Raw genomic sequence first — 25,885 nt, 5'->3', positions numbered from 1 at the left:
GTTATTTACAAAGCAATTCAATGCTTGTATTGCTCGGTTGATTTTGCAGGCCTAGAGCCAGCAGTCTGAGCATCTCTTAGGAGGATGACAATATGAAATACAGCAAATAGGGGGGATTTCATTCTGTCTTGTCTTGGAAATCCAATATTGTTCTCACTGTTTTGCTTTGTGATGATAGTTTTCCTTTGTGAAGCATTCTGTTTGGATTGGTTTTATTCTGTTTTGTTTTTGGTTTGATTTTGCTATACCTGATGGAATGGACAACCATTACGAAGTTAACAATATATGCTATATTAGCTATTGTTGTTATCCTAATAGCCAGCTTTGAAGTTTTGTATCAGTTTTGCTGCATTGTTTTGATAGGCTTTGTTTTGTTGGATTTTACTATCTTTAAAATAAAAAGAGGTAGCCAAAAAAGACCAGTGAAGAAAGGACATGGCTGTGTTCTAGCAACTGAAAGGCTCGGATGCACATTAACTTTAGAGAAAATGAAAATGCTACTTGCCCACAAATATTTTATTTTGCTTTATTTACTTTGCTGGCACAGGGTCTTCCTGTGCAGCCCAGGCTGACCTTGAATTCAATATCCTCATGCCTCAGCCTCCCAAATGATGGAGTCACAGGTATATGACACTGCGCTCGTCTTCAGAAATACTTTAAAATATCACAGTAATAAAGGAAAAGAAAAGAGAGAATTGATCTGTGTCCTTTAAATTGTAGGTTCTGGCTTCAGGGCATGGAGCAATACATAGTACGGTGAAGTCAATAGAAAATTTTGTAAATCTCTGCCTTCTCTCTTCTCATATCTTTCCTTATAGAATGAAGGAAAACAGGAATAAACAGAAGGAAATTTCAAGTGAAAGCACTTAAAATGTTAATCCCACAATTGTGACCTGCTTAGAAAATTTAGGTGGAATATATTGTCAGTTTGTGATGCTATAAAAAATAATTTAAGCAATAAAAAAATAATTTCTGTATTTTACATGCAAAAATGATTTACTGAGTTCACACTTGTGAAAGGAGAAAGGCCGTGGCATCTGCCCCTTGCTCGGACTCTGGGAAGGTTATCTTTGGTACCGCACACCATAGCAGATGCCTTCATAGCAAAAGCCCTGCTTGTCATCTCCTTTCAACGCCTCTTCCCCTCTTAGTGTACAATAGCTTTGTTTCCACGTTTTCCTTTTATTCTTTTTTTTCTTTTCCTCTTCTTCATTTCCCCCTCCCCACCCCTGCTCCCATTTCCATTTGAATATTGTCTTCCTATTTTACAATATCTATTATATTTTGGTCCTTATTTATACCTTTGATTGCTCCCAACACAGAAACACCGTAATATTTAAACATGAACGTCCAATTTATTTCACCTAAGAGTATGTTCTCCAGGTGCATCCATTTACCCAGAAATGTCTCACAGTTATCCTTCCTTATGGTACAGTAATACTCCTTGGTATTAAAACACCCACATCTTACTTATCCTTTCATGCATTGATGGACATTTGGCTATTTTCAAATTTAGCTATAACAAACCATACTGCTATAAACACAGATGTGCACATATCACTGTGGTGTGATGCTTTTAATTCTTGTGAGAAGATACTAAGAAAGGAAATAGGCTAAATGTAATCTCTAATTTTAAGGTTTTGAGCAATCTCCACTCTGATCCCCACAGGGGATTTTTGTTTTTTGAGACAATTTCTTGCTAAATTGATAAGTTGTTCAGATTGGGCTCAAACCAGCAATCCTTCTTATTGAACCAGCTTACTATACTGTCTACATGTTACTGAGTAAAATACAGAACAAAAAGTGTTGTTACAGTTGTCTACGATTTTGTAAGAGCTTATGTTACATGTGAATTCATTCCTGACCACAATCATACAAATTATGTGGTAATGTCTCTTTCACAGTACAGTAATGAGAATACAGGATGGTGCCGTGGCTTAGACATGGTGTACCTGTGTCCCTTGCCAGTTCATTTGCTATGAGCTTTGTCCGCTGGGTGGCAGTATTGAAAAGACATGGAACATTTAAGGAGTGTGGCCTGTTAAGAAGTGTGGCAAGTGATTGGAATTTAACAGGGTTAATACCTTTCTCCAAGCTGTGTGTCGTGGCTTTGGTAGAAAGTCCCAAGGGAGTCTGTTGTTTGCAAAAATGAGTGTGACACATCTTTCTGTCTCACCATGTGTTGTCTTTTTTCTCACTTCTTTTCATGTGAGGGCTGCCATGATTCTTCTGTAAACAGCACTGGGGATGCAGCTCACAACAAACATGCTAGATTTCATTCCCAGTACTGCAGGAAAAGGAAGAGGAGGAGAAAGGGAGACAGGGTAGAGAAGGTGGGCCCTTGTCACATTCCTCGTGGTGCTGTGGTTGGAGACAACTGACAAAACCTGTCTGCCCTATGTGTTTCCGTAAAATTGTAGGGAAATGCTTACTGTGTGTTTAATCCACCTAAGTCATTTGACATTGAGCCTGGAACACTCCTGTAATGTAAGGAGCCCATTTCTGGCTGTGTGTTATCAAGACTCTAGATCTCTTACAATAACTTCTGAATTTATGACTATTTGCTGATTCAAAAAAATTCAAGAAGTTTCACAACATCGGTGGAGATAATAAAGCACAGGGACCAAGTGAGAGACTGAGAAGTGAGAAGCCAGTCCAGCCACACATACTCCTACACTGGTACCTGCTCTGCACAGCAGAAGCACAGGTAAGATGCTGACTTCCTTTCCAAGCTGCCTGTCCAACTCTTGAGCTCAAGGCAACACACAACTTCTAAACCTGGGGCAAGAAGGGGAAGAAGTTAGTAAGGATTGTTTACTTTCCTTAAAACACACCATGATCATGAAGGAAAGAAGGTGAGCCTGAGCTGGGACAGCTGATCAGGTAGGACCCAGATTCTATCAGAGCGGCAGGTCCCCTAAGGCCACGACTTACTTGAACTGTCTTAGGTGCTCAGTACATACATTCCAGGGCGCTGAACTGAACTTAACTTCCCATTTGTTGACTTTGTGTTGAGAGGGGACACATTTAAATTGCCAAGGTTCCTGAAGGGCTTGCTCAGAACACCTCCTGCTGCAGCTCAGCAGCAGTCACGGCTGCCATGGGCTGTTTGCAGGAGAGGAAAGCATAGAAATGAGACAGAGGTAGAAAGATGAAGCTTCTGAAAACAACTTACCTCTTAATCACACATCTAGACTTGATTTCAAACTTGATGTCTTCCATCAGAAGTAGTGCAGTCTCAGTGATGTTTTGGAGCCTGCTCCCTCTGTCCCTCTCACCAATAGAACCTGGGCCCTTCCCTGAAGGGAAGTCAGCATCTTACCTGTTCTGCTGTGCAATCCAGATCCAGGCCTCCCTCTGGCACAGTCTCCTGTAGTGTAGCACCATGAATGGCTCCCTTGCCTGTCTAAGTAACTCCAAGACCTCAGACAAATTTTGCTGTCTTTGAGAAAGAAATTCCTCTCCTGAATTCCTGGGCAGGGTCTACCTCCATCCATTACCTCTGGTCTAAATTTTCTGTCCCATTATCAGCCGCATGTAGTCCACCTCTTCTACTCATCTCTTCTTCCTCTTCCTCTTCCTCTTTGTTCTTTTCTACTAACTAGAGGCCAAAAAAGCACAAAACTTGAAAGACTACTGCAGGAAATGTATTTTCTTTCAACAACTCCTTAATTAGCTAATACAATCTGCTTCCTGATTTTCTAATGCTTATTTCATTATTTCATTCATTTTTAGCATCATACACTACTTGTGATTGCACGCTCACAACTCTCTGCATTCACACTCAGTCAGTGTGAAGCACAGGTAGCCCCAGTGCCAGGCACTGCCCTTGCCTGTGCCCCTCCCAAGCCCACGGAAAGGTCCCTGCTTATGTCCAGCCACAGCCAGTTATTTTCATAAGACTTGCAGAAATAATTAATATTTCTTTCCCTTCTGGGAAAGCAGTGCTAGAATCTCTGTGCATTCTAATAGCCACCTTGGGAAGGCATAAAGAACACACTAAAATCCCAGGGAATTGTCCAAAGGACATGCATCAAGCAATGAACCATTTATTCCTGGGGTCTTTGTTCATTATAAAATTAATTAATGAAGAAATCTTTCTTTTATTTTTATATATACCTAGGATAAAAAAGAAATTCTCTAAATCCTATACTGCTCTTCTATTTACTGTCTTGTGTAAATTTTTAATCACAATCCAAAACAGTTTTTTCACAATAATCTAACTAACTGGAAGACTTGGGTTTTAAGAGTATTGGTATATTGATAAGATACATTTGTTATATCAACTGTTCATTTTTGAAAATATTTTTTACTCATAGTGTCCATGTTTAAGGTATTTTACTCCAGCATACAAGGTGGACTAAGCCAATAAAGCTTTGGCGGCTTTTATGCTGAATCTCACATAAGGGATTTTGCGCAGAGAACACACAAAGCTGCTATCTTGAGAGAAATTTGGAAGAAGCCAGGGCAAAACAGGGGAGCTGTACTGAAATCCCAAATACTGTGTGTAGTCATCTAAGTATTGTAATTTTGTAACTTTTTTATAATTTAAAAAGTTATAGTTGTAATCCCACTGAGCTGTTATTGGAATCCCAACATTAATTTTAATTTTAGATTAATTTTAATTAAGATTAATTTTAATCTACCATCCTCAATGCACCCCACAACAAGAGTAAAGACACCAAGACATACTCTAAATTAAGGGCAGCCAAGAGGACTTAAATCTAATCGCTATCAGGACATGTGGACAAAGACCTTGATCTTAGGCCTCTGCCAGAATTTATTATCTTGTGAAGAAGAGGGCTGGCTCAGGAATGAGTGACAGTGAGGATGGCAGAAGTTATGTGAGTCACTTGTATTGACTAGCCGATTGAGAAAAGACATCTGTAAATTGTAGAGATAAAGATATATAAAAGGATCAAAGTATACAATCTAATTAAGGTGGCAACTGAATTGTTTTGGGAGGCTGTTGCTTTGGCTTTTGATACGTAAACCTTTGTGCCCTGGAGAGTCATAGGCTCTTTACCTTAAGGCTCCTACCCAGTTGGCATTTTTGGAGCTATTGGGTCTAACATCCCACTGTGCTCATATACTTTATACAGAGAACACTATATGAGGAAACAGGACTGTTGGTTGGCTTTAGAGATTATGTATCTCTACCTTGGCTAGACTTATTGATAATGCTGAGAGCCAATTAAAAATACCATAGCCAGCTCACTACATATCCATATAATGAAATGTCTCCAAATAATCAAATTGCATTAATCGTTTTACATTCAAGGGGTGTCACTAGAGTTGTCTCCCACAGTGCAGGAACAAGGTCATAACAGTAGTCCAGGTAGGAGGTTGTTCACTTCACTAGAATGGTAGAAGTGAAATACACATAGAAAAATAATACTAAATTGTTACTTTAAGGTAGAGCCAACAGGAGCCAACTAGAGCTCCCCTAAACTGGTTTCAAAATATAAGAAAAAAAGCATTCAAAGATGGCTCCAAATTTTCAGAAGGATGATTTTTTTTCAAATATTGAGATTCTCTCAAACATTGATAAAAGAAATAGGTAAAGAAAAAGGTTTAATGGAGGAAATTCCAAGAACTGTGATATTTAAGAGTGACCAAAGGAGTGGAAATAGAAGTTAGACAGCATGCTGACTTTGACATGCAGTGAAGGAATTAAGAAGGACAGACTGACTCATGGCATTGTAGTAGTGTTTAAACCCTGTCGTGTGAACAACAGCAAATGGGATGGGAGGACTAGGAAGTGGCACTAACAACTCTGACACAGGGCTGTGTTAAAAAAGGAGAACACAGTAAGAAGCTGAGGAGGGCAATGCAATACAAAATTTCTCCCATCTTTTTCTCTTTAAAAAATTGTATTTATTCATTATGCTTTCATTTATTGGCACTACTGAGGCTATATCTGAAGACCTTTTGCACACCACACATGTGTTGTAACAATAGTTCATATTTCATAAGTATTTTAATTATATTCACATAAATTCCTCAGATGATACGAGGTTTCCTTCATGTATCTTGGTGATGTACACAGTACTTATTTACTCATGCTGGGGAATTTTATGAATCTATTTTCTTAGAACAAAGACTAGATTCTGACTCTTTTCACTCCTGTCCTTGCAGACAGAGCACACACTGGACATGGCCTCCCAGACCCACATGCCAGCCCCAGTGTGCCTCTTCAGAACATGGAAGGTGAGCTGACAGTGAATCAGGGAGCTCTGAAGATCCTGTCTGCCATCACCCAGCCCGTCGTGGTGGTGGCTACCGTGAGCCTCTACCACACAGGCAAATCCTACCTGATGAACAAGCTGGCTGGGAAGAAAAATGGTGAGTGCCACCAGTAAGGCTCTACTGAGCCCTCTGTCCACCACACTGCCAGCATCCTGGTTGTGGGTTGGACAGGGACGGGCAGAACAAAAAAAAAAGTAGTGCAAGCTAGTCTGCTACTCTCTTGTAGAGTTTTTAATCTTTTATCCCCTCTGCACCAGAAATAAAAGTCACCTCGTCCACCTACTATGCCCTAGATTCCTTTCAGAAGCATAATCCTTTTCTAGAAGGAGGAAGACAATAATATGAATAATTAATTTGCATAGTACTATGCCATGACACTTTTATTAAAGTGTTCATGTAGTAAGTGCAAGTTTTCATGGATTTTTAAAGTTTAAAAAGCCTTGGAACTTGGTTTATTAGCTCAGTAGCAGAGTGCTTGCCTTGTGTGCTTTGAAGCCTTAGGCTCAGTCCTCAGCATCACCACTACCAAAAAAATAATTTAATTTGTATTCCATATTCTTTTTTATTATTTAAAATACATATAATGTGCAACTTATTCTCTTAAGTATTTTATGTGTGCATATGTACATCATTAGACATTTTTGTGTAACTATTTTCTATCCATCTCTAGAATGATCTCATCTTATGGAAGAAAATCTATGTCCATCACCTCCCCACACCATCCCCCACCATTCTATACTCCGTCTCTATGACTGTGATCATTCTGAGCAGCATATAATCGGAGTCATTCAAAACTTGCCTTTTCATGACCTAACATGATGTCTTCAAGGTTCATTGGTGTTGTGGCATATGTCAAAATGTCCTTTGTTTTTATTTTATTTTTTTTTTTATTTTATTTTAAGGAGGGTAAAATTAAACAGAACAAAACAGATCATAAGAAAACAATGTAAGAGACACAGATTTTAAAGCAATACAACTGGAGAGCTTCACTGTCTGTTATGGATTAAGAACTGGTGGCCAATTCAATGCCAGCTGGATTATATCAGCATGGCACTGAGCAAAGGTGCTCCACCTGAAGAAAGTTGCCAGCATAAATAGGTGGAGAAAGAGAAGGGAGGCATTAATGTGTTGTTGCACTGAGGCATTGTGGGTTCTCCAATGTGTTGGCTGTGATGCCTTTCAGGACAGCACTGGTCTTTGTTATGAGTGTGACTTCTTGGCTACAATGTAAAACACTCATCCCACCAGCACAGCTCCTACACCCCACTGGCATGGACTTTCTGGCTTGCACTGCTGACCTTTTGTCTTTCCCAGCATGGATCCATAAAAGAGACTGGTGTGCGTCCTTCTTGTGGGCTCTGAACCCAGTTGGATTCATGGGAGGCGTTGTTACGAGCTCTGGGTTTTCATCTGGACTCATGTGGGACATTGCTGTGGGATTTAGGCTCTTGACTAAATATTCTGTGCCTTTGATGTTGCACATAGATTTCCTGCATTTTCTTGTGTTAACTCCCAGTGACCATTATAAAAATAATATTATAAACTCCATGTCCTGATTCTAATTGTAGTCTGTGTACAACCCCCAACTACAACATTGTCTATCACACTGTCTCTTGTTTTCTTCCAAATAGTTGTCCATATCTTTTCATACAATGAATTCATACAAAACAAAATAGTATAAAACTGTTCAGAACACGATGATGAAGGCATTTTAGGTCTTCAAAACCAGACAATAGGGAAGTCAACAATGGCTGCCATAATGTCCCTAATTCCCTTGAAAATAGCTGTCCATACCTTCACATATGTTGAAGTTAAACAAAACAAAACAGACTAAATTACTCTGAACAAAGAATAATAGTACTGCTGGATTTCACATTATGATGCTCTAGAATCAGCACTGGGTACCTTAGTGTCTCTTTTACTTTAAACTAGCTGTTCATTTCATCGTGAATTATACGATCAATTCTCATAAACTTTTTAGAAGTTTTACACATGTATGAATCTCTCCATGCATTCCTATCCTTTCTGTATTGGGGGAAAACAAGACAAAACAAAACACATCACTAGAAAAAACATACTATGAAAAAGACATATAAACAACAATAGCAAAGAGCCCAGAACACTGACAATACAGGCCTTCAAAACAATGTGATATGAGTGTAACTAGAGTTGTTATTTTACATAATGATCTTCAAGAGTTCCTCAGATCACTGTACAATAATACGCACAATTGTTCCAGTCCTATCAAGGTTAACTATTTTGATCCAAGAACTTATAGACTTTGTAGCTCAATCATCTTAGCTATCCTAAGTGTGTTTATATACTTTTAAACATTTTTCCTTTCACTTCCTTTTTTATTTTTCCTCATTTTCCCTGAGATATTAATTATTCTTTAAGCAGCTTCTTGTCCTTTCACTAATTATTGAGTTATTTGTATCTTATGTACTCTTACCATTTCTTTTTTTTAAGGATAAAAAGGAAGAAAAAAAGCAGAAAAAGTGTACAAGTTATATAGAATTTCAGAAAAAGAAATACACAGTAGGAAATCACTAGTTAATGGATTACATATTGTCATCTTAAAAATATTTGTTCAAGTTACAAGATTAAATCATATAAAGTGGACATTCAAACAGTGAGACTGCAAACAGTTCTGTTCAGTGATCCAACAAAACTCAGTAATATCATTGTCTATCTTATACACTTAAATATACGTACAGTTATGCTATTTCTTACACTAGGGAGACTATACATTTTTATTTACACATGTGAGCTTGATTTATTTCACTTATGAATATGGGCTCAAGTTGCATCCGTTTACTTAAAATTATCTCAATATGATCATTCTTTATAGCAGAGTGGTACTCCATTGTATTAAAATATCACAATCTTTTTTATCCATTCCACAGTTGATGGACATTTAGGGTGTTTCCAAAATCTGGCTATTACAAATTGTGATGCTATAAACATGGACACATGTTTGCATATCATGTTTTTATGCATGTTTACATGCATGTGTTTATAAACATGCACAGATATCACTGTGGTATGATGTTTTTAGTTCTTCTGGGAACATGCCCAGAAGTAGAATAGCTGGTTTAAATGGGACTTCCAAACTCTGCTTTTTGAAGAACCTCCAGACTGATATGCACAGTGGTTGCACCAGTCTACACTCCCACCAACAGTGCAGGAGAGTTCCTTTTTCCCCACAGCCTCGCCAGCATTTGTTGTTGGTAGTTATCTTGATCCTGGCCATTCTTTCAGGAGTGAGATGGAATCTCAGTGTTGTTTTAATTTGCATTTCTCTAATGACCAATGATGATGAACATTTTTTCATGTATTTACTTGCCATTTGTATTTCTTCATCTGAGAAGTGTGTATTCATCTCAGATGCCCATTTTTGGAATGGGTCTTTGAAATTAGGAGATCTGAATTTTGTTAATTCTTATATGTTTTAGATATAAGGATAAAGGTCCCTTTGTATGAGGGACCATTCACTAAAATTTTTTTCCCAATGTGTGGGCTTTCTTTTGGCAGTTCTGGAGATTTCTTTTGTGCAAAAATTTTTTAGTAGGATGTGATCTCAGTTATTGATTCTGTGAAGCATTTCTCATGTGGTTTGATTCTTGTTCATGAATTCTCTACTTACCCCTATATCGTCAAGATTTTTAGCTACTTTGTCTTCCAACAAATTTAGTGTTTCTTTTTTAATATTTACATCTTTTATCCATTTAGTCTTTAGTTTAGTACATGGTCATAGGCATGAGTCTAGTTTTAGTTTTCAGCATATGGGGAGCTGATTTATCCAGCACCATTTATTGGAGAGTCTATCTTTATTCTAGTGGATGTTTTTGGCCCCTTTATCAAAGATAAGGTGGCAAGTGTGTTTCTAGTTGTACTTGTATCTTCTGATCTATTCCATTGATCTTCAGGTCTGTTTTTATTCCAGTACCATGCTGATTTTATTAAAATAGTTTGTAGTATAACTCCAAGTCAGGTATAGTGATGCCTCCTGCCTTGCCTTTGTTGTTTAGAATTGCCTGTGCTATTCCCCATCTATTCTGACTCCAGAAGAATTTTAGGAATAATTTCTCTAGACATGTGAATTATGCTAGTGGTATTTTGATTGGGATTGCATTAAATCTGTATAACAATTTTGGGATAATGGCCATTATCACAATGTTTGTTCTTCCTATTCATGAACAAGGATGTCTTTCCATTTTCTGAGGCCCTCTTCGAATTCTTTTTCAGGGAATTATAATTTTCCCTGAACGAATGTTTTGCTTCTTTTGTTAGATTAATTCCTAAGTATTTCATTTTGTTGGATGGTATTGTAAAGGTTGTGGCTTCATGTATTTCTCTCTCAGTGGTTTTCTTATTAGTGTATAGGGATGGTATTGATTTTTGAGTGTTGACTTTGGATCCAGCTACATTACTGAATTTATTTATTATGCCTAGGAGTCTTTCATTGGAGTTTTGGGGGTCTCCTATGTAGACTATCATGTCATCTGCAAATAATGATAATTTATCTTCTTCTTTTCCTATCCTTGTTCCTTTATTTTCTCTCTCTTGTCTAATTGCTCTGGCTAGGATTCCCAGCACTATATGGAACAGGAGTGGTGACAATGGACATCCTTCTCTTGTTCTTGATTTTATAGTAAAGGTTTTTATTTTTTGGCCATTAAATATGATTCTGGCTGTTGGTTTGTCATAGATGGCTTTTATCATATTGAGGCAAAAACCATCTATTCCAATTTTCTGTAAGGTTTTTGTCATGAATAAGTGTTGGACCCTATCAAAAGCTTTTTCTGCATCTATAGAAATGATCATGTGGTTCCTATTTTTGGCTTTGTTGATATGGTGGGTTACTTTTATTGATTTGCATATGTTCAACCATCCCTGCATTCCTGGGATCAATCCCACTTGGTCATACTGTATAATCATCTTGATGATTTGCAGCATTCTGTTTGCCAAAATTTTATGGAGAATTTCTGCATCAGTGTTCATTAGGGAGACTGACCTGTAGTTCTCTTTTTTTGGCTGGGTCTTTCACAGGTGTTGGTATTAGAGTAATGTTTCCTTCAAGGAATGAGTTAGGGAGAATTGTTTCCTTTTCAATTTCATTGAAGAGTTTGAGGAGTGTCAGCATTACATCTTTGAATTTCTTGTAGAATTCTGCAATGAATCCATCTGGACATGGGCTTTTCTTTGTTGGTAGAGATTTAATTACATTTTCAATTTCATTAATGGAAATTGGTTTACTTAGCAGTTTTACATCTTCTGGACACAGCTTTGGTAATTCATATGTTTTTACGAATCTGTCCATTTCTTCTGTGTTATCAAGCCTATGAAAGTAGAGGTTTTCAAAATAGATATTCATGATTGTCTGTATTTCCACAGGGTGTATAATGATTTCACCTTTTTCATTCTTTATTTCATGAGTTTGAGTTTTTTCTTTCCTTTTTAAAATAAGTTTGGCTAGAGGTATGTCGATTTTATTTATTCTTTCAAAGAACCCACTTTTTCATTCATTGCTCCTTTGTACTGTTTTCCTAGTCTCTATTGCATTGATTTCTGCTCTGACCTTTATAATTTCCTCCCTTCTTTTAGTTTTGAGCTTGACTTGCTTCTTTTTTTAGATGTTTGAGGTGTAGCATCAGGTTTCTTTATTTGTGTTTCTTGTATCCTGATGTGGAAGTTCACCACAATAAATTTTCCTCTGAGGACTGCTTTCCTTGCATCCCACAGGTTCTGGTAAGATGTACTTGTATTTTCATTTGCCTGAAAATATTGTTTAATTTCTTCTTTAATTTCCTCTGAGACCTACTGATTGCTCAGTAGTGCATTATTCAATTTTCTTGTGTTTGTGGGGTTTTTGCAGTTTCCTTTGTCATTAATTTCTAGTTTTATGGTGCTATTGTCTGATAACATGCCTGGAATAATTTCAACTCTTTTGCATTTACTTAAGCATGAACTATGGGCTAGTATATGGTCTGTTTTAGAGAACATTCCATATGCTGCTTAGAAGAAGGTTTATTCTGATATTGTTGCGTGTACATATCTATGTTGTACAACACTCTGTACATATCTACTAAGTCCATTTGTTCACAGGTGTGATTCAGTTCTGTTATTGCTTTGCTGATGTTCTGTCTGGTTGATCTGTCCTTTTGTGTCAATGGCATGTTAAGGTCTCTGTTATCATTGTGTATTTGCTTATTTGATTTTTTTATTTCTGTTAATATTTGTTTTGTGTAGCTGAGTGCTCCCAAACTTGATGCATAAATATTTAAGATTGTTATCTCTCCCTCTTAATATTTCCTTCTAACTCATAATTAGTGGCCTTCTTTATCTCTTTGGATCACTCTTGGTTTGAGGTTCACATTGTCTTCAAATAGAATCGCTACTCCTGCTTTTGGGGGGATCCTGTTGCATGAAGTATTGTTTTCTTTGACTTTGACTTTCATTCAACGTGCTTCCTTTTGGGTTATATGGGTTTCTTGTATGCTACATATGGTTAGATGTTGTTTCTTGATCCATTCTGCCAGTCTGTGTCTTTTAATTGTTGAATTGAGGCCATTTACATTAATGGTTATAACTGATATATATTGGTTTACTTTTGACATGCTATCTTTCTGCTATGGATGTTTTACTTTTCCACTCTGTTTATCTGTTTGCCTTGTTTAGTGCTTTTTTCCTATGTCTGTCTAGAATGTCTTTCAATATTCTTTGCAGGGTTGGTTTGGTGGTCATAAAGTTCTTCATCTGTTCTTTGTCGCAGAAGTATCTTATTTCTCCATTCATTATGAAGGACAGATTTGCAGGGTACATCAGTCTGGACTGGAAGTCATTTTCCTTTAGGATCTGAAATACTTCATGCTCTTCTTGAATTCACTGTTTGTGTTAAGAACTCTGCTGTGATTCTGATAGGCTATCCTTTTTAGGTGATCTGTGTCTTCTCTCTAGCACTTTTTAATATTCTGTTCCTATGTTGGATTTCTGGGATGGTGATTATTATATGTCTGGGCATAGTTTTACTTTGGTTATGGTTATTTAGAGTTCTACATGCTTCACAAATCTGTATGTCAGTTTCCATTCTCCTGTTTGGGAAATTTTTAGCTATTACTTTGTAAATAGCCTCCTGATATTGTTTGTGTTGTCACCTTCCGTTTCACTTATACCTATCAATCTTACATTGTTTTTCTTTGCACCATTTTTCAGTTGTTGAATTCTTATTTCTTGTTCCTTGTTATTTCTAAAAGATCCTTCCTTTCCTGTTCACCAGCTGCAATCCTGTCTTCGAAGTCTGAAATTCTATCTTCACTTTCATTGAGGTGGTTTTGCCAACTTTTGATGGAAATTTTGATTTCTTGTACATCTCTTGGAATCTGCTTCATGGATTGTGTTTGTTTATTGTATTCTTCATTCAGAATTTCCATCTTTTTGCACTGTTTCTCTAATTTTTAACTATGTCTTCTTTAGATGTGTTCAGCATTTCTTTTATTACATTTATCATTTTTTCTTTCACCTTGAGACTATTTCTGATTTGAGGTCTTTTATAGCTTCCCAGAGTTGTATCTTTACTTCAGTTGATATCATTTAAGGCATTTTAGTTCTATGGCTTACATTTTCTTCTGTGTCCATGTGTCCTATGCTTGCTTGGGTTGGGCTGCAAGTTTGAGATTGCATTTGGCTCTTTCATTTTGTCATATTTCCAGGTTTTGAGTGATGTTTCAAGGCTTCCCCCATATGTTGAGTATCACCTGGCCCACCTGCCTTCCGGGGAAGACAGCAGGCAACAACTAGCCACTTGGAGTTCCCTGGGCTTGCACCAGTTAGGTCCACAGGGACTCCCGTGCAAACTCCTGTGATTTCAGAAGCAGTGTGTGGTCTTACCAGCTGGGAGTGACATTCCAAGGCTTCCCTGTGTGCTGGGTTTAAACTCACACAGGCTCTGTGACCAGGACTCAATTCATGCCCCTATTAGCTGCTTGGAGTTCAATGCGTGTGGCCCAGTTAGGCCCAATTCGACCTCCCAGGCATCCTTTGGTGACTTCACATACAGGGCATGGTCTTACCACCAGGGAGAGAAGTTGCAAGGTTTCCCTGGCTGCTAGGTTTCAACCCATGCATGCTCTGGGACTGAGACTCAATTCAGGCCCCTGCCAGCTCTGACCTTTGTTTTTAAAGCTCAATAATTGTACATCAAATTCTTTATCTACTTACCTGTAGATGGAAAAGTGACTTCCTTCACCTTTTGGCCTTTAGGAATAATGCTATACACATGAAGGTATAAAAACTTCAGTTCAAGTCTGTGCTTTAAATTTCTCGAGGGCTGGGGATATAGCTCAGTGATGCATTGCCTGGCTGGCAAATGTGAGGTCATGAGTTTGCTGGTACCAAAAATAAATTTAAAAATTAATTTTTTAAGGAGTAGGAGTCTTTCCAGGCACAGTACTGCTGTCTTGAATGGTAATTACATTTAAGTTTTTGAGGAATCACTACACCATTTTTCTTATTGCCTACATTATTTTATGTTTCCACCAGAAATGCACAAGTGTTCTAATTTCTTCACATTCTGCAAGTATTTATTATTTTCTGCTTGGTTTTGTTTGTTCGTTTGTTTTCAGAGTGGCTGTTCTGATCTGGTTGAGGAAGAATCTTGTGATTTTGATTTACGTTTCCCTAAATGACTATTAATGTTCAGCATCTGTTCATGGGCACCATTACTGAAAATCATTTGACCAAATGTGAAAGCTAATTCCAGGGCTCTTTTTACTATTTGATTGGACTCTGTATCACTTTTCATGCTGCTTCCATATTGTTTTGATTACCAGTTTTTCAGTATGAGAATACTGAAAGTAGGGCTTCTCCAAATTTGTACTTACTTCTAAAGACTTGCTTTTCTTACTACTTTGGAGTATCTAGAGATGTTGCACCAAGATTATGTTAAATTTTTTCTACCTCTACAAGAAGTTCATTGGGACTTCTGATAGGGTTTCATTAAATATCACTTTGGGTAGTAATGACATATTAAGAATATTAAATCAGAGCTGGCTCTGGTGTTGCACACCCGTAATCTCAGCACTGTGAGCCTGAGGGAGGAAGATTGCTGTGAGTTCAAGAATAGCCTGGGCCACAAAGTAAGTTCAAGCCCAACCTGAACTACACGGTGAGAGCCTGTCTCAAAAACATTAAAAATATATTATATATTACATATTCTGTATATTCTGCATATATTCTCTATGTATATATGTACATACATATATATATATATATATATATATATATATATATATATTCTTCTTTGTATTAACATGGAATGTTTTTCTAATTATTTGTATCTTCTTTAGTTTGTCCAACAATTATCTGTACTTTTCAGTATCTAAGTCTTAAGGGTGTAGTGGGAGTTGTTTATTCCCAACTATTTTTTTCTTGTGAGGTGCTCATAAATGAGATTCTTTTATTAATTTCCTACTCAGGTTGTTCACTTTTAGTGTGCAGAAAAGCAGCTCATTTCTGCATGTTGATGTCTATACAGTAATATACCTGAATTGATTTATTAGAATTAACAGGATTTGAAGTAATTTTTTCTGTATGAGACCACATCATCCATTCAGAGGGATAATTTTACTCATTTTCATTCTTTCAAAATTTTGGTGGTTTTACTTCTTTTTCTTGTCTATTTTGGACCAGTCTTCCAGAACAATGTTAAACACAAATGGCCAATGTAGACACCATTTTCCTGTGCCTGCTCTTAGAGGAAAAGCTTTCAGTCTTTTACTACTGAGTGTAACACTGGTTGAGTATTTTCATATTGGGCTTTACTGAGTTTAGGTAGTTCCTTCTATTTCCAGTTTGTTGAATAGTTCTGCAGTGCTAGGTATTCAACCCTATGCGGGCTGAGCTGTATCTCCAGCCTTTGTTTATGTTTGTCTGTGCTTATTTGTTTGTTGTTGTGCTATTGGGAATTGAACACAGAGCCTCAAACATGGTAGAAAAGCACTCTACTACTGAGAAATATTCCAAAGCCATTTTAAATTTTTGTTTTGAAACAAGGTCTCACTATATTGGCCAGGCTGAACTTGAAGTGGGATCTTTGGGACAAAGCCCCATCACACTAGAAAGCTTCATGTCAGAAAATTATTGGATTTTTTCTTTCTATTAAGTAATCTAGTGTTATAATTTCTGATTGGAATTGAGATCGGTACTTGCTGTAACTTCAGTGATCACTCCTAAGCTTGATTATGCTAACATTTATCTCACTTTCAGGCACACTCACTATTAAAACTCACACTGTGTTTTGCAGGCTTCACTCTAGGCTCCACGGCACAGGCTCACACCAAAGGAATCTGGATGTGGTTTCTGCCTCATCCCAAGAAGCCAAACCAGACTCTAGTTCTGCTTGACATCGAGGGCCTAGGAGAGTTGAGAAAGTAAGAGTGATTTGGGAGTAGCTCCTTATTTTTGTATTGTCTCTAAAGTATGCAATTTTCACTTAAGAGTTTGCACTCAAACATGACATATATTTTCATTTTTGTTAGGATGACGCTAAATTTAGCAACCAGAGATCCAGGAAATTTCATGCCAATTCTAGCAGAAAAGCAACATGGTCAGTACACAGCAATTTTCTCACATGCAAGACAGGAGCACAAACACTCAGTGCCAAAGGTCTTATCCTGCAGAGAACTTTAATTGTTTGTGTTTTGAAGCCTTCTGACTTTTTGCTTAAATTAAAGCTCTAGCCAAGTGTGATGGTGCACACCTGTAATTCCGACACTCAGGAGGATTTCCATCAGTATGAGGCCAGCTGGGGCTACAAAATGAGTTCAAAGCAAGCCTGAACTGCATAGTGACACACTGAGGAGAAGATTTTAAAACCTCTATTGCTAACTAAATGTATTTATTCAAATTATTTGACTTGGCTTCAGTTTTCTAACCTGTAAATTCATGTACCAGTTCTATACTGTTATGTGTAGAATATACAATGTAGCAGTTCTGTACTGTTACATGTAGAATAACAAATGGCCTTATAGAATAATTACTGTTACATGTAGAATAATTTTAAATGTTTGAAAGGACAGATAATATTTCAGTTATATAATACTTCCTATAAAACTGCTACAAGTACTATAAATCAATTACTTACTGAATTATTTTATTTATTTATGTATTTATTTATTATCCACTCAATCAGTCCTGGGATTTAAACATTGGGAACTCTGCTACTGACATAGGTTCCTAGCCTACTGCCTTTTTCTTTTTTTTTAGACAGGGTCTCTATTAATTACCCAGGCTGGCCCTGAACTTGCAAATCATCTCACACAGGTGGAATTATAAGCATTGACCACAATACGCAGCTCTAAATCTCTTCTAAGCAAATTTGAGAGATAGGGCCAGAGAGAGAGAGAAAGAGAGAGAGACAGAGAGACAGAGAGACATAGACACAGAGAGACAGAGAGAGACAGAGATAGAGACAGAGAGACAGAGACAGAGACAGAGAGAAAATTTTTTATGTTTAAATTTCCTTTAAGACTTAGAATACCCACTACCTTGACTATTTTTTCAGTTATTTTTCATTAATCATAAAAGCCTGGTCAGAGTCAGTATAAAACAAACACTAATCAAAATAATATTAAAGTTCAAAGAAAACAGACATTTTTGTTTGACATTGGGATCCTTTTCTACATAGTCTAAAATTATCAATAAATGATCATAATATTACCACTGATGACATTTCAAGTGACATAAGAATAAAAAATACTCATGACCCAAATTGTTCTGGCCTGCGGAGTGACCCCCAGAATGACTCCTGGATCTTTGCCTTGACAATACTTCTGAGCCAGCACTTTTGTGTACAACAGCATGGGAGCCATCAATCAGAGGGCCCTGGACCAGCTGCAGTATCCTTTTTATGGTCTAGAACACCAGGACAAGCAAGCCAGAGCCCTGTGTTAGTAAACCAGCCACTGACTCTGGATCCTGGTGAAGCCCGCTCAAGAACAGAAAACATAAACAGTAACTTAGGTGCAGGGAAAGTTCATGTATCTACTGAAGAAAAGGCACTCATGTTGGCAAATGTAGTTTTGGGAATTCGTTGAATAAATATGGCATGGGAGGTTCTGTTATCTTTGCCAGTTTTCCTTAGCTCCTCAGCTATTTCAGAGAGCTGAAAGGCCTGATCAGAGCAAAATCCTCTCCTAATACCAATGAGACTGAAGATTCGGTTGGATTCGTGAGCTTCTTCCCAGACTTTGTGTGGGCGCTGAGAGATTTCTCCCATGACTTGGAGCTAGAGGGACAGAGCATCTCTGCTGAAACCCACCTGGAGAATGTCCTGAAGCTAAAGCAAGGTAGCAGAGATGTATAATTGGTGAAATGAGGTAGCAAAACATCAGAAATTATTATTTTTTACTTTTCTACTTATCCTTTTTTTATACTGTTTTCTATTGCTGCCACCTACCTGCTGTCAGAAATTAATGTTTAATACTTGAATTAATAGATTTCATTTAAAAATATTTTCTTCTTTGTTGAAGGAATAGGTTTATTTTTTGTTGGTGTGTATTTACTACATGTCTTAATTACATTAGGGATATTTGTACATCTATGTCATATATTGATCATTTTAGAACTCTTCCCCCCAACACATGCCCTCTTCATCCCTTTCCTTGCTCTTTCCCCATTCCTCAAAAGTCTACTTTCCTATTTCTTACCATATCTCCTTTATCTCACTCTTTAATTTATATTTTGCATTTTTCATATCAAAGAAATTATGTGACATTTAACTTGCTGTTGGTGGCTCATTTCACTTAACATGAGAGTTCCATGAGCCACTCATTTTCCTGAAAATAACACAAATTTATTCTTCTTTATGGCTAAATAAAATTCTTTGTGTACATGGGTCACATTTTCTTTACCCATTCATTGATAGATGATCATATCAGCTATGCCTCTTCTGGGTGTATACCTGAAAGAGATAAAGTCATCAGACTGTAGTGGTATGTGCATACTCACATTTCTAGCAGCATAATACACAATAGTAAGCTCTGGAAACAACCTAGACGCTCATCAGCAAATAAAGAACATGTGTGATCTTTTTTCCTTTCTGTCTGTCTGTCTTTCTATTCAGACAGAGTCTCACTCTGCAATTCAGGTTGGCCTTGAACTCCTTTATGTAGCCCAGGCTGGCCTCAAACTCACAGCAATCTTCTAACCACAGCCTTCCTGTGTTGGAATTACAAGTATGCCCCAACGTGCTTGGGCAAGAATATGTTTCTGTTTTCTTTTACCTTTCTTTTTGCTATAATTAGCTTTACAAACATGCTTAAGACATGTGCCTCTGTATTTAATCAAAAACTATGAAATACAATAGACACATATTTTAGGTCAAAGCACAAACAGTGAGCCATATGTGGTGGTGTACAGCTGTAATCCTAGCTCTCAGGAGGCTGAAGCAGGAGGATTACCATGAATTCGAGGCCAGCATGAAACACATAGCAAGACCCTGTCTCAAAAAAAAAGAAGAAAAAAAAGGAGTGTTGTAGTCCAACTGTTGGAAACCTTTAGCCCACAGAAAAAGGATGGCTAATGCCTCTTGCTAAAGTAAATGCTATTAATGTCTTTTGTAGAATTATTATTAATATATTCTGGTACTGGGGATCAAACTCATGACCTTTTGCCAGGCAGGTACTTGTGTCAATGAGCTAAATCCCCAGCCTTGTTTGGAGAATCTTTTATGCCCATATCTTCTACTCTGATTAACTATTTTAAAGATAACGATATTCAGCATATTAACTGTTATTATTCTCCTATTATTTTATTATGAAATTTTGTTTCACTTTTTCCCATAAAATAAAAAAGAATAAAAATAAAATAAATGCTACTAGAGCAGTGCTGTAACCATTGACCTACTTATTGTCTCCAGAATGTATCATCCTACAGAAACTGAACTGCATACATAGGACAGCGACTACCTGGCCTGAAAAAGCCAAAAACACATGGCCCTTTTCCACAATGGTCAAATCCTTACAGTAAGAAAATCCCTTTTTTATCTTCCTGCAGGCACCAGTGAGAGAGAGAAAAATGCTGATCTGTCCCTACTCTGTATCCAGTTCTTCCTGCAGAAGAAATGCTCTGTCTTCAATAGGCCTAGTGATGAAAAAATGCTGCACAAGCTGGAGACATTGCACGATGATGAGATGGACTCTGAATGTAGGCAACAAGTTACAGAATTCTGTTCTTACATCTTCAACTCTTCCAGGACCAAAATTCTCCCAGAAAACATCAAGATCAACAGGCCTCGTAAGTACTCTTCCCCCTATTTTCTCTCTGACAAGGTGAAAAATAAGAAATACAACAAACCTATCTTCAGCTTTGAAAAGTATAAATCTACTGCTTCTGTTATGTAAGATTGCAGATGGTGCCAATCTTTATAAAATATTTTATTATTCAAATTTCTTAATGGAAAAGGATGGTAAAAGTCGAAAGGGGAAACCAGTTTTATTTCTCAAAACTGCGTTCCTGAACTGGACATGGCAGCTACTATACAAGTGTCGCTATTTGAATTTAAAGGTAAATTAATCTAAATACAAGAAAGTTAAAAATTGAGATCTCATGGCTATATTACAAGGGTTCACATGCCCAGGTGCTAGTCCCTATTGTATCGACACATAAAGAAAGTTATTGTCTAGTCTATTATCCAATATGGTGGTATCATTGATTGTGATTGCATCTCTTCTTCCATAGTGATCAAAGGCTCCCTTTGGACAGTGATGATGAGATACAGTCTTTTTCCTAATGGTACTTGTTATTAAAATGCATGCAAATATTTACCAGAACTCTATGTGATTTAGAACCAGGATTCTTGATCTTTGTCAGGCATAAACATCACATGCACATACTGCTGAACTGGAAGAGCTAATTCAATTAATCTGACACAGAGGTCAAACTGTTGCATTTCTAGCAAATTGCAGAGTGATGCTGAGAATATTGATGCTTTGAGAAAAATATGATGAATGACATGCTGAATTACACAGATAAGAAGCTTTTCTTTCATGTTATAACATGCATTATCCCTTGCTCTCTATATGTAGGTCTAGAGAGCCTGGTGCTGAGCTATGTCAGTGCAATCAGCAGTGGGGATCTGCCCTGCATAGAGAACGCAGTCCTGGCCTTGGTCCAGAAAGAGACCTCAGCTGCAGTGCAGAAGGCCTTGACCCACTATGACCAGAAGCCAGGCCAGAGGGTGCAGCTGCCCACAAACACCCTGCAGGAGCAACTGGACCTACAAAGGGCCTGTGAGAGATAGACCATGAAGATCTTCATCAGAAATCCTTTGAAATTCCTTCAAGAGGATCTAGTGGTAATTTTTTTGTGTGTTTCTCTTGATTTGGATTTCTAAAAGCAAAGATCTATGAGGAAATGAATAATTACATTTTAAGAATAAATTATTGCTTGATTTCGACAGTGCAAGATACAGCAAAGCTTTGGGCCTTTGTTGTTCATCTTTGCAGAGGCTTGTAGGCCTCGTGATTATGTATCCATCTTGGGACCCAGTTTATCCATTTAACCCTTAACTACAGGCTTGGTTTGTCTCCTCTATGTTCTGACTCTATCTTGGCCTGATTCCTTTTGAGCTGCCTATGAACTTCTATCTAATTTTGCTATCTGTAATACTTTGGTGTACATATATGCCTGTCACTGGAAAATTCCTAAGAGTGGAATTGGTATATTCTCATTGGTACTTCCAGTGAGTCACAAAATTGGTATATTTCAGCTTTCATAGAGACTGCTAAGTAGATTTTCAGAGCTGTTGTACCAATGCATAATTTATCATTTTATACAGAAGATAAGAGTTTGAGTTCCTTTCATGCTCACCCAAACTAAATGTTTTAACTTTTGCCATTGTAGTAGATGTGTAGTAATAACACATTGTAGTTTTAATTTGTGTTTCCTTAAGAACGATGATATCAACAGTTTTCACATGTCTATTATGTATTTGAATATTCTTTTATAAAGTATCTGGGCAGATCTTTTGACAGTTTTTCTATTATTAGCTGTCTTTTTCTTATTGACATACAGCGGTTATTTATATATCTGGAATGAGTCTTTTTTCAAGCACTGCACATACAGTCTCACATCTGTGGCTTGCCTTTTCACTATGGCAGCATCAAACACTCTAAAAGTTGCTCTATGTGTAGCACTGGAATGCCTGCCTTTCATTTTAGATATGTTCTGAAGGGAGAAAAGCCCTACTGTATAGTCTCCTTGTGTCTCTGAAAGCCTGATCTTAATTTACCTAAATGAATAGCCACAGGGAAAGAAAAACTAAGGAAAGTTTTATGGTTATGTACAGAGGTGTATATTGAAAGGGAGAGCATTTGACCTGACATTCGTTTTGGCTGATGATATTGTGTGTGGGTATTCCTACCAATTCTGTAGCTCACAGACATCTGGATATGATTGCTATTTTGTCTTAAAGTATGTCACCTTATTAACAAATATTTCAGAAGTTATGAATACATTTGGTTTTTCATTTTAGTTTAACAAATTATCAGGGACTTAAAAATTTAAAACAACACACTTATTATCTACCGGTTTCATGGATCGGGCTTAGCAGCATGCTCCAATTAAAGTCTCTCAAAGGCTCCGAGCAGGGTGTTCACAGCACTGTGCTCCTTTTGGACATTCTTCCAGGGTCATCAGTGGAGTTTACTTCCTTGTCATTATAGACCTGATGTCTTCCTTTCTTGTCAATTGGGAACTCCATTGTTTTCACGCATTTTGGGGTCTGTGTTCTTTTCAGCTTGGCTGCTGCTTCAGCCTTCCAAGAGAGTCCTCACTGAAGGAGAACCTTTGACCTTGAGGTATCATGGATGGAAGAATAAGCTGGTATACAATGTGGTTTTCTATCAAAATGGAAAGCCTATTAAGTATACTTATCAAGATTCTACACTCACTATTCTGAAAGCCAACATGAATCACAGTGGCATCTATCACTGCTCAGGCAAAGGAAGATTACCTGTCCACTTCACATCGACAAGAGTACCTGTGATGGTGAAAAGTATTGTATCTAAATAGTTGTAGAGCTATAGTTGTAAAGATCCAAAGGACCAGCAAAAATCATCTAAATCCTCATTTCAATTCATAAGAGATAAACTGCTTCTGTGAATGGGTCCCTTCTGTTGCTCTTTCCAGTATACAAAGTCCTATCAATAATCACAGGAGCTAAACTCAAAGCCAGGACATAATGAAGATCCATTTTATCAATTTGATTTTAGTTTGCAAAGAACAGAAACTGCTTCAAGATAGCTAGAAGAATTATTAGAAAATAGCCCAGTAGAATTTCATGAATGCTCCATGGAAGTGAAAACCAGCAAGATATTAGGAGCTGGTTTCATCTGTCTCTCAAGGACAGTACAGCCTTTCTGGCCCTACTTCTCTCTAAACATCTGCAAACTAAACAGCTTCCCCTGTCCAAGTTTACATGTAGCTCTTGCTCTGACTATTTCATGATCTTTCTTCCTCTTAACACCCACAGTCACCAGTGACATTTTTCCGTCCCCCCCCAAAAAAAAATTCATTCCTGTGAAAAGGAAATTACTGTGTCAAATTATTGTTTTGAGAGAGGAGCACAAGTAAGGAATCACTGAACTGGCAAGGATGTGAGCTAGTGCCTACTCTGGGTAGATCATTACCAAGAGGGTGCAGTTATATAATATCATGGCCATTCAGGGAAGATTGGGCCATATAAAGGAATTCCCCTCTATGGATGCAAGCAAGCTGATAGTGTTAATTATGTCTGTTAGGAAACCCCCATAATGACTGTCTTGTAAGCTGGAAGAATTCAGCTTATGGATGCAATTTTTGGAGACAAGTTTCCAAGGTGGGAGAGGGTATGACCTTGTGAAAGAACCTTGATGCTGAAGGAGACAACTCTGTCCCCTATCAACTTTCTCTTCAGAGCTGTTTCCAGCTCCAGTGCTAACCTCATCCTTCCGCAGAGGATCCCCACTTCAGCAGAGGAAACTAGCCAAGCTGAGCTGTGAGACAAAGTTGCTCCCACAGAGGTCTGGCGTGCAGCTTTACTTCTCCTTCCACATGGGCCACAAGACGCTGAGGGGCAGGAATACATCCTCTGAGCACCACATCCTAACTGCTGGAAAAAGTGGTTCTGGATCCTACTGGTGTGAGGCAGCCACAGAAGATGGAAATGTCCTTAAGCGCAGCCCTGTGTTGGAGCTTCAAGTGCCTGGTGAGTGAGGATTGGAAGTAACTGGCAAAGGAGAAGGGGCCATTTGCTGCCCTGAGGCTGAGGCTTGTTTAGGGGTTTGATGGCCCAGCCAGTAGGAGGAAGTGTTTTTAGGAAAAGCTTGGCGTTGGGCCTTTCCACCACTGGTTCAGAAGTTCAATATGCTCTTCACAAACTTCATTGTTTCCCTTCCTGCCTTTTATTTTCCTTCCCTTCATCTCATTCTTCCCTCTTTTCTTCTCCTCCTTCATTTTCTGTTCTCGCTTCCTGTCACTCTTGTACCACCTTGTTGCCCACTCCTCCATTCGCATCCCTGCCCTGTCCCTCACCAACCATCTCACCAGAATATACTGAGCTTCTCCTGTCTGCTGCTAGTGGATCTGGGAATACAGACGCTGGGGTGCCATTTTTGATTCACATAGTGGATTTATAGGAAGTGATCTTGTAGAAAGCACATAAGAACCTGCCCACGTGTCTGTTAAGAGAGGTAGTGAAATGGTGAGTTCAGGAGGAAAGATTCTTTGGGAAAATCAAAATAAAGTTAATCTTCAATCCAAGCATTAAATAATGTAGAAATAGCAGTGATCTCTGCAATGAAGGAGTAAATCCTTAGCTTGGGTCCCTGGTAGTTAACTCTTCCACGGAGACTGACCCTTCGGGGACACCATAGAGCCCAGCTGGCGCTCCCTCCAGTTCTCCAGGCCCCCAAATTGCCAGTGCCCCATGGGGACAAGCACACTAGGCCTCAGTCAATCTCATTCCAAACAGAACTCAGCCAGGTACTTGTGGTGTCTAAGTAGTGTCTCTTCTCTTTTTTTCTGTTTCAGGCCTCCAGTCACAAATTTCTGTCTGACTTTACATCCTTTTCTGTATGTCATTGGGCATAATGTTTTTGGCAGATACTATTCTCTGTGTGAGAATATGCAAAGAATTGCCAAGCGAGAGAAAGTGGAATTTAGAAATCTCTTCAGCTTCTGATCATGGAGAGGAAGTAACTTCAGAAAATCCCAAAGACATTTAGGAGAGGTGAAGTATCAGGAACAAGACCCATAGCAAGAAAGGACACACTGAAGCCCTGGCAGGGAGACAAACATTTGCTCAAAGGGTGACCATAGATTTAGGGACAGCTCCTGCCTCTTCTTCACTGTGGTAGCGCTTAGACACAAATATCTGAAAATTGAATGTTACATTGCATACTTATAACTGTGGGTTCCATAGCTTGTAACTGTTAAAGAAAGCTGACTTCAGTTGAGACAAATGTAGAAATTTGGTAATGAAAGATAATTTAAGACGAGACTTACTCTAAAGAAATCATCAAAAATTTGGAAATCAAAAAAATTTAGAAGTCAAATCTAATTATTCTACTAATTTGAAAACCAGTATATTTCGAAA

General features: G+C 37.9%; 1 protein-coding gene and 1 pseudogene across 1 annotated transcript; both read left to right on the top strand.

The window, feature by feature from the left end:
* Positions 1 to 21,643, top strand: part of LOC100712697 (guanylate-binding protein 1-like) — a 40,113-nt pseudogene extending 18,470 nt beyond the window's left edge.
* Positions 21,644 to 22,862: 1,219 nt separating this feature from the next.
* Positions 22,863 to 25,514, top strand: LOC101788145 (high affinity immunoglobulin gamma Fc receptor I-like). The gene is made up of 4 exons (XM_063249613.1): positions 22,863 to 22,899; positions 23,048 to 23,305; positions 24,206 to 24,496; positions 25,372 to 25,514. Exons 1-4 carry the CDS (start codon positions 22,863 to 22,865, stop codon positions 25,512 to 25,514), a joined length of 729 nt encoding a protein of 242 aa, XP_063105683.1.
* Positions 25,515 to 25,885: the final 371 nt, after the last annotated feature.

Source organism: Cavia porcellus, unplaced genomic scaffold (assembly GCF_034190915.1).
Source record: "Cavia porcellus strain 051 isolate PalLab524CR breed Dunkin Hartley unplaced genomic scaffold, mCavPor4.1 scaffold_1, whole genome shotgun sequence".
Lineage (NCBI taxonomy): Eukaryota > Metazoa > Chordata > Mammalia > Rodentia > Caviidae > Cavia > Cavia porcellus.
This window is presented reverse-complemented; position numbering and strand designations above follow the sequence as displayed.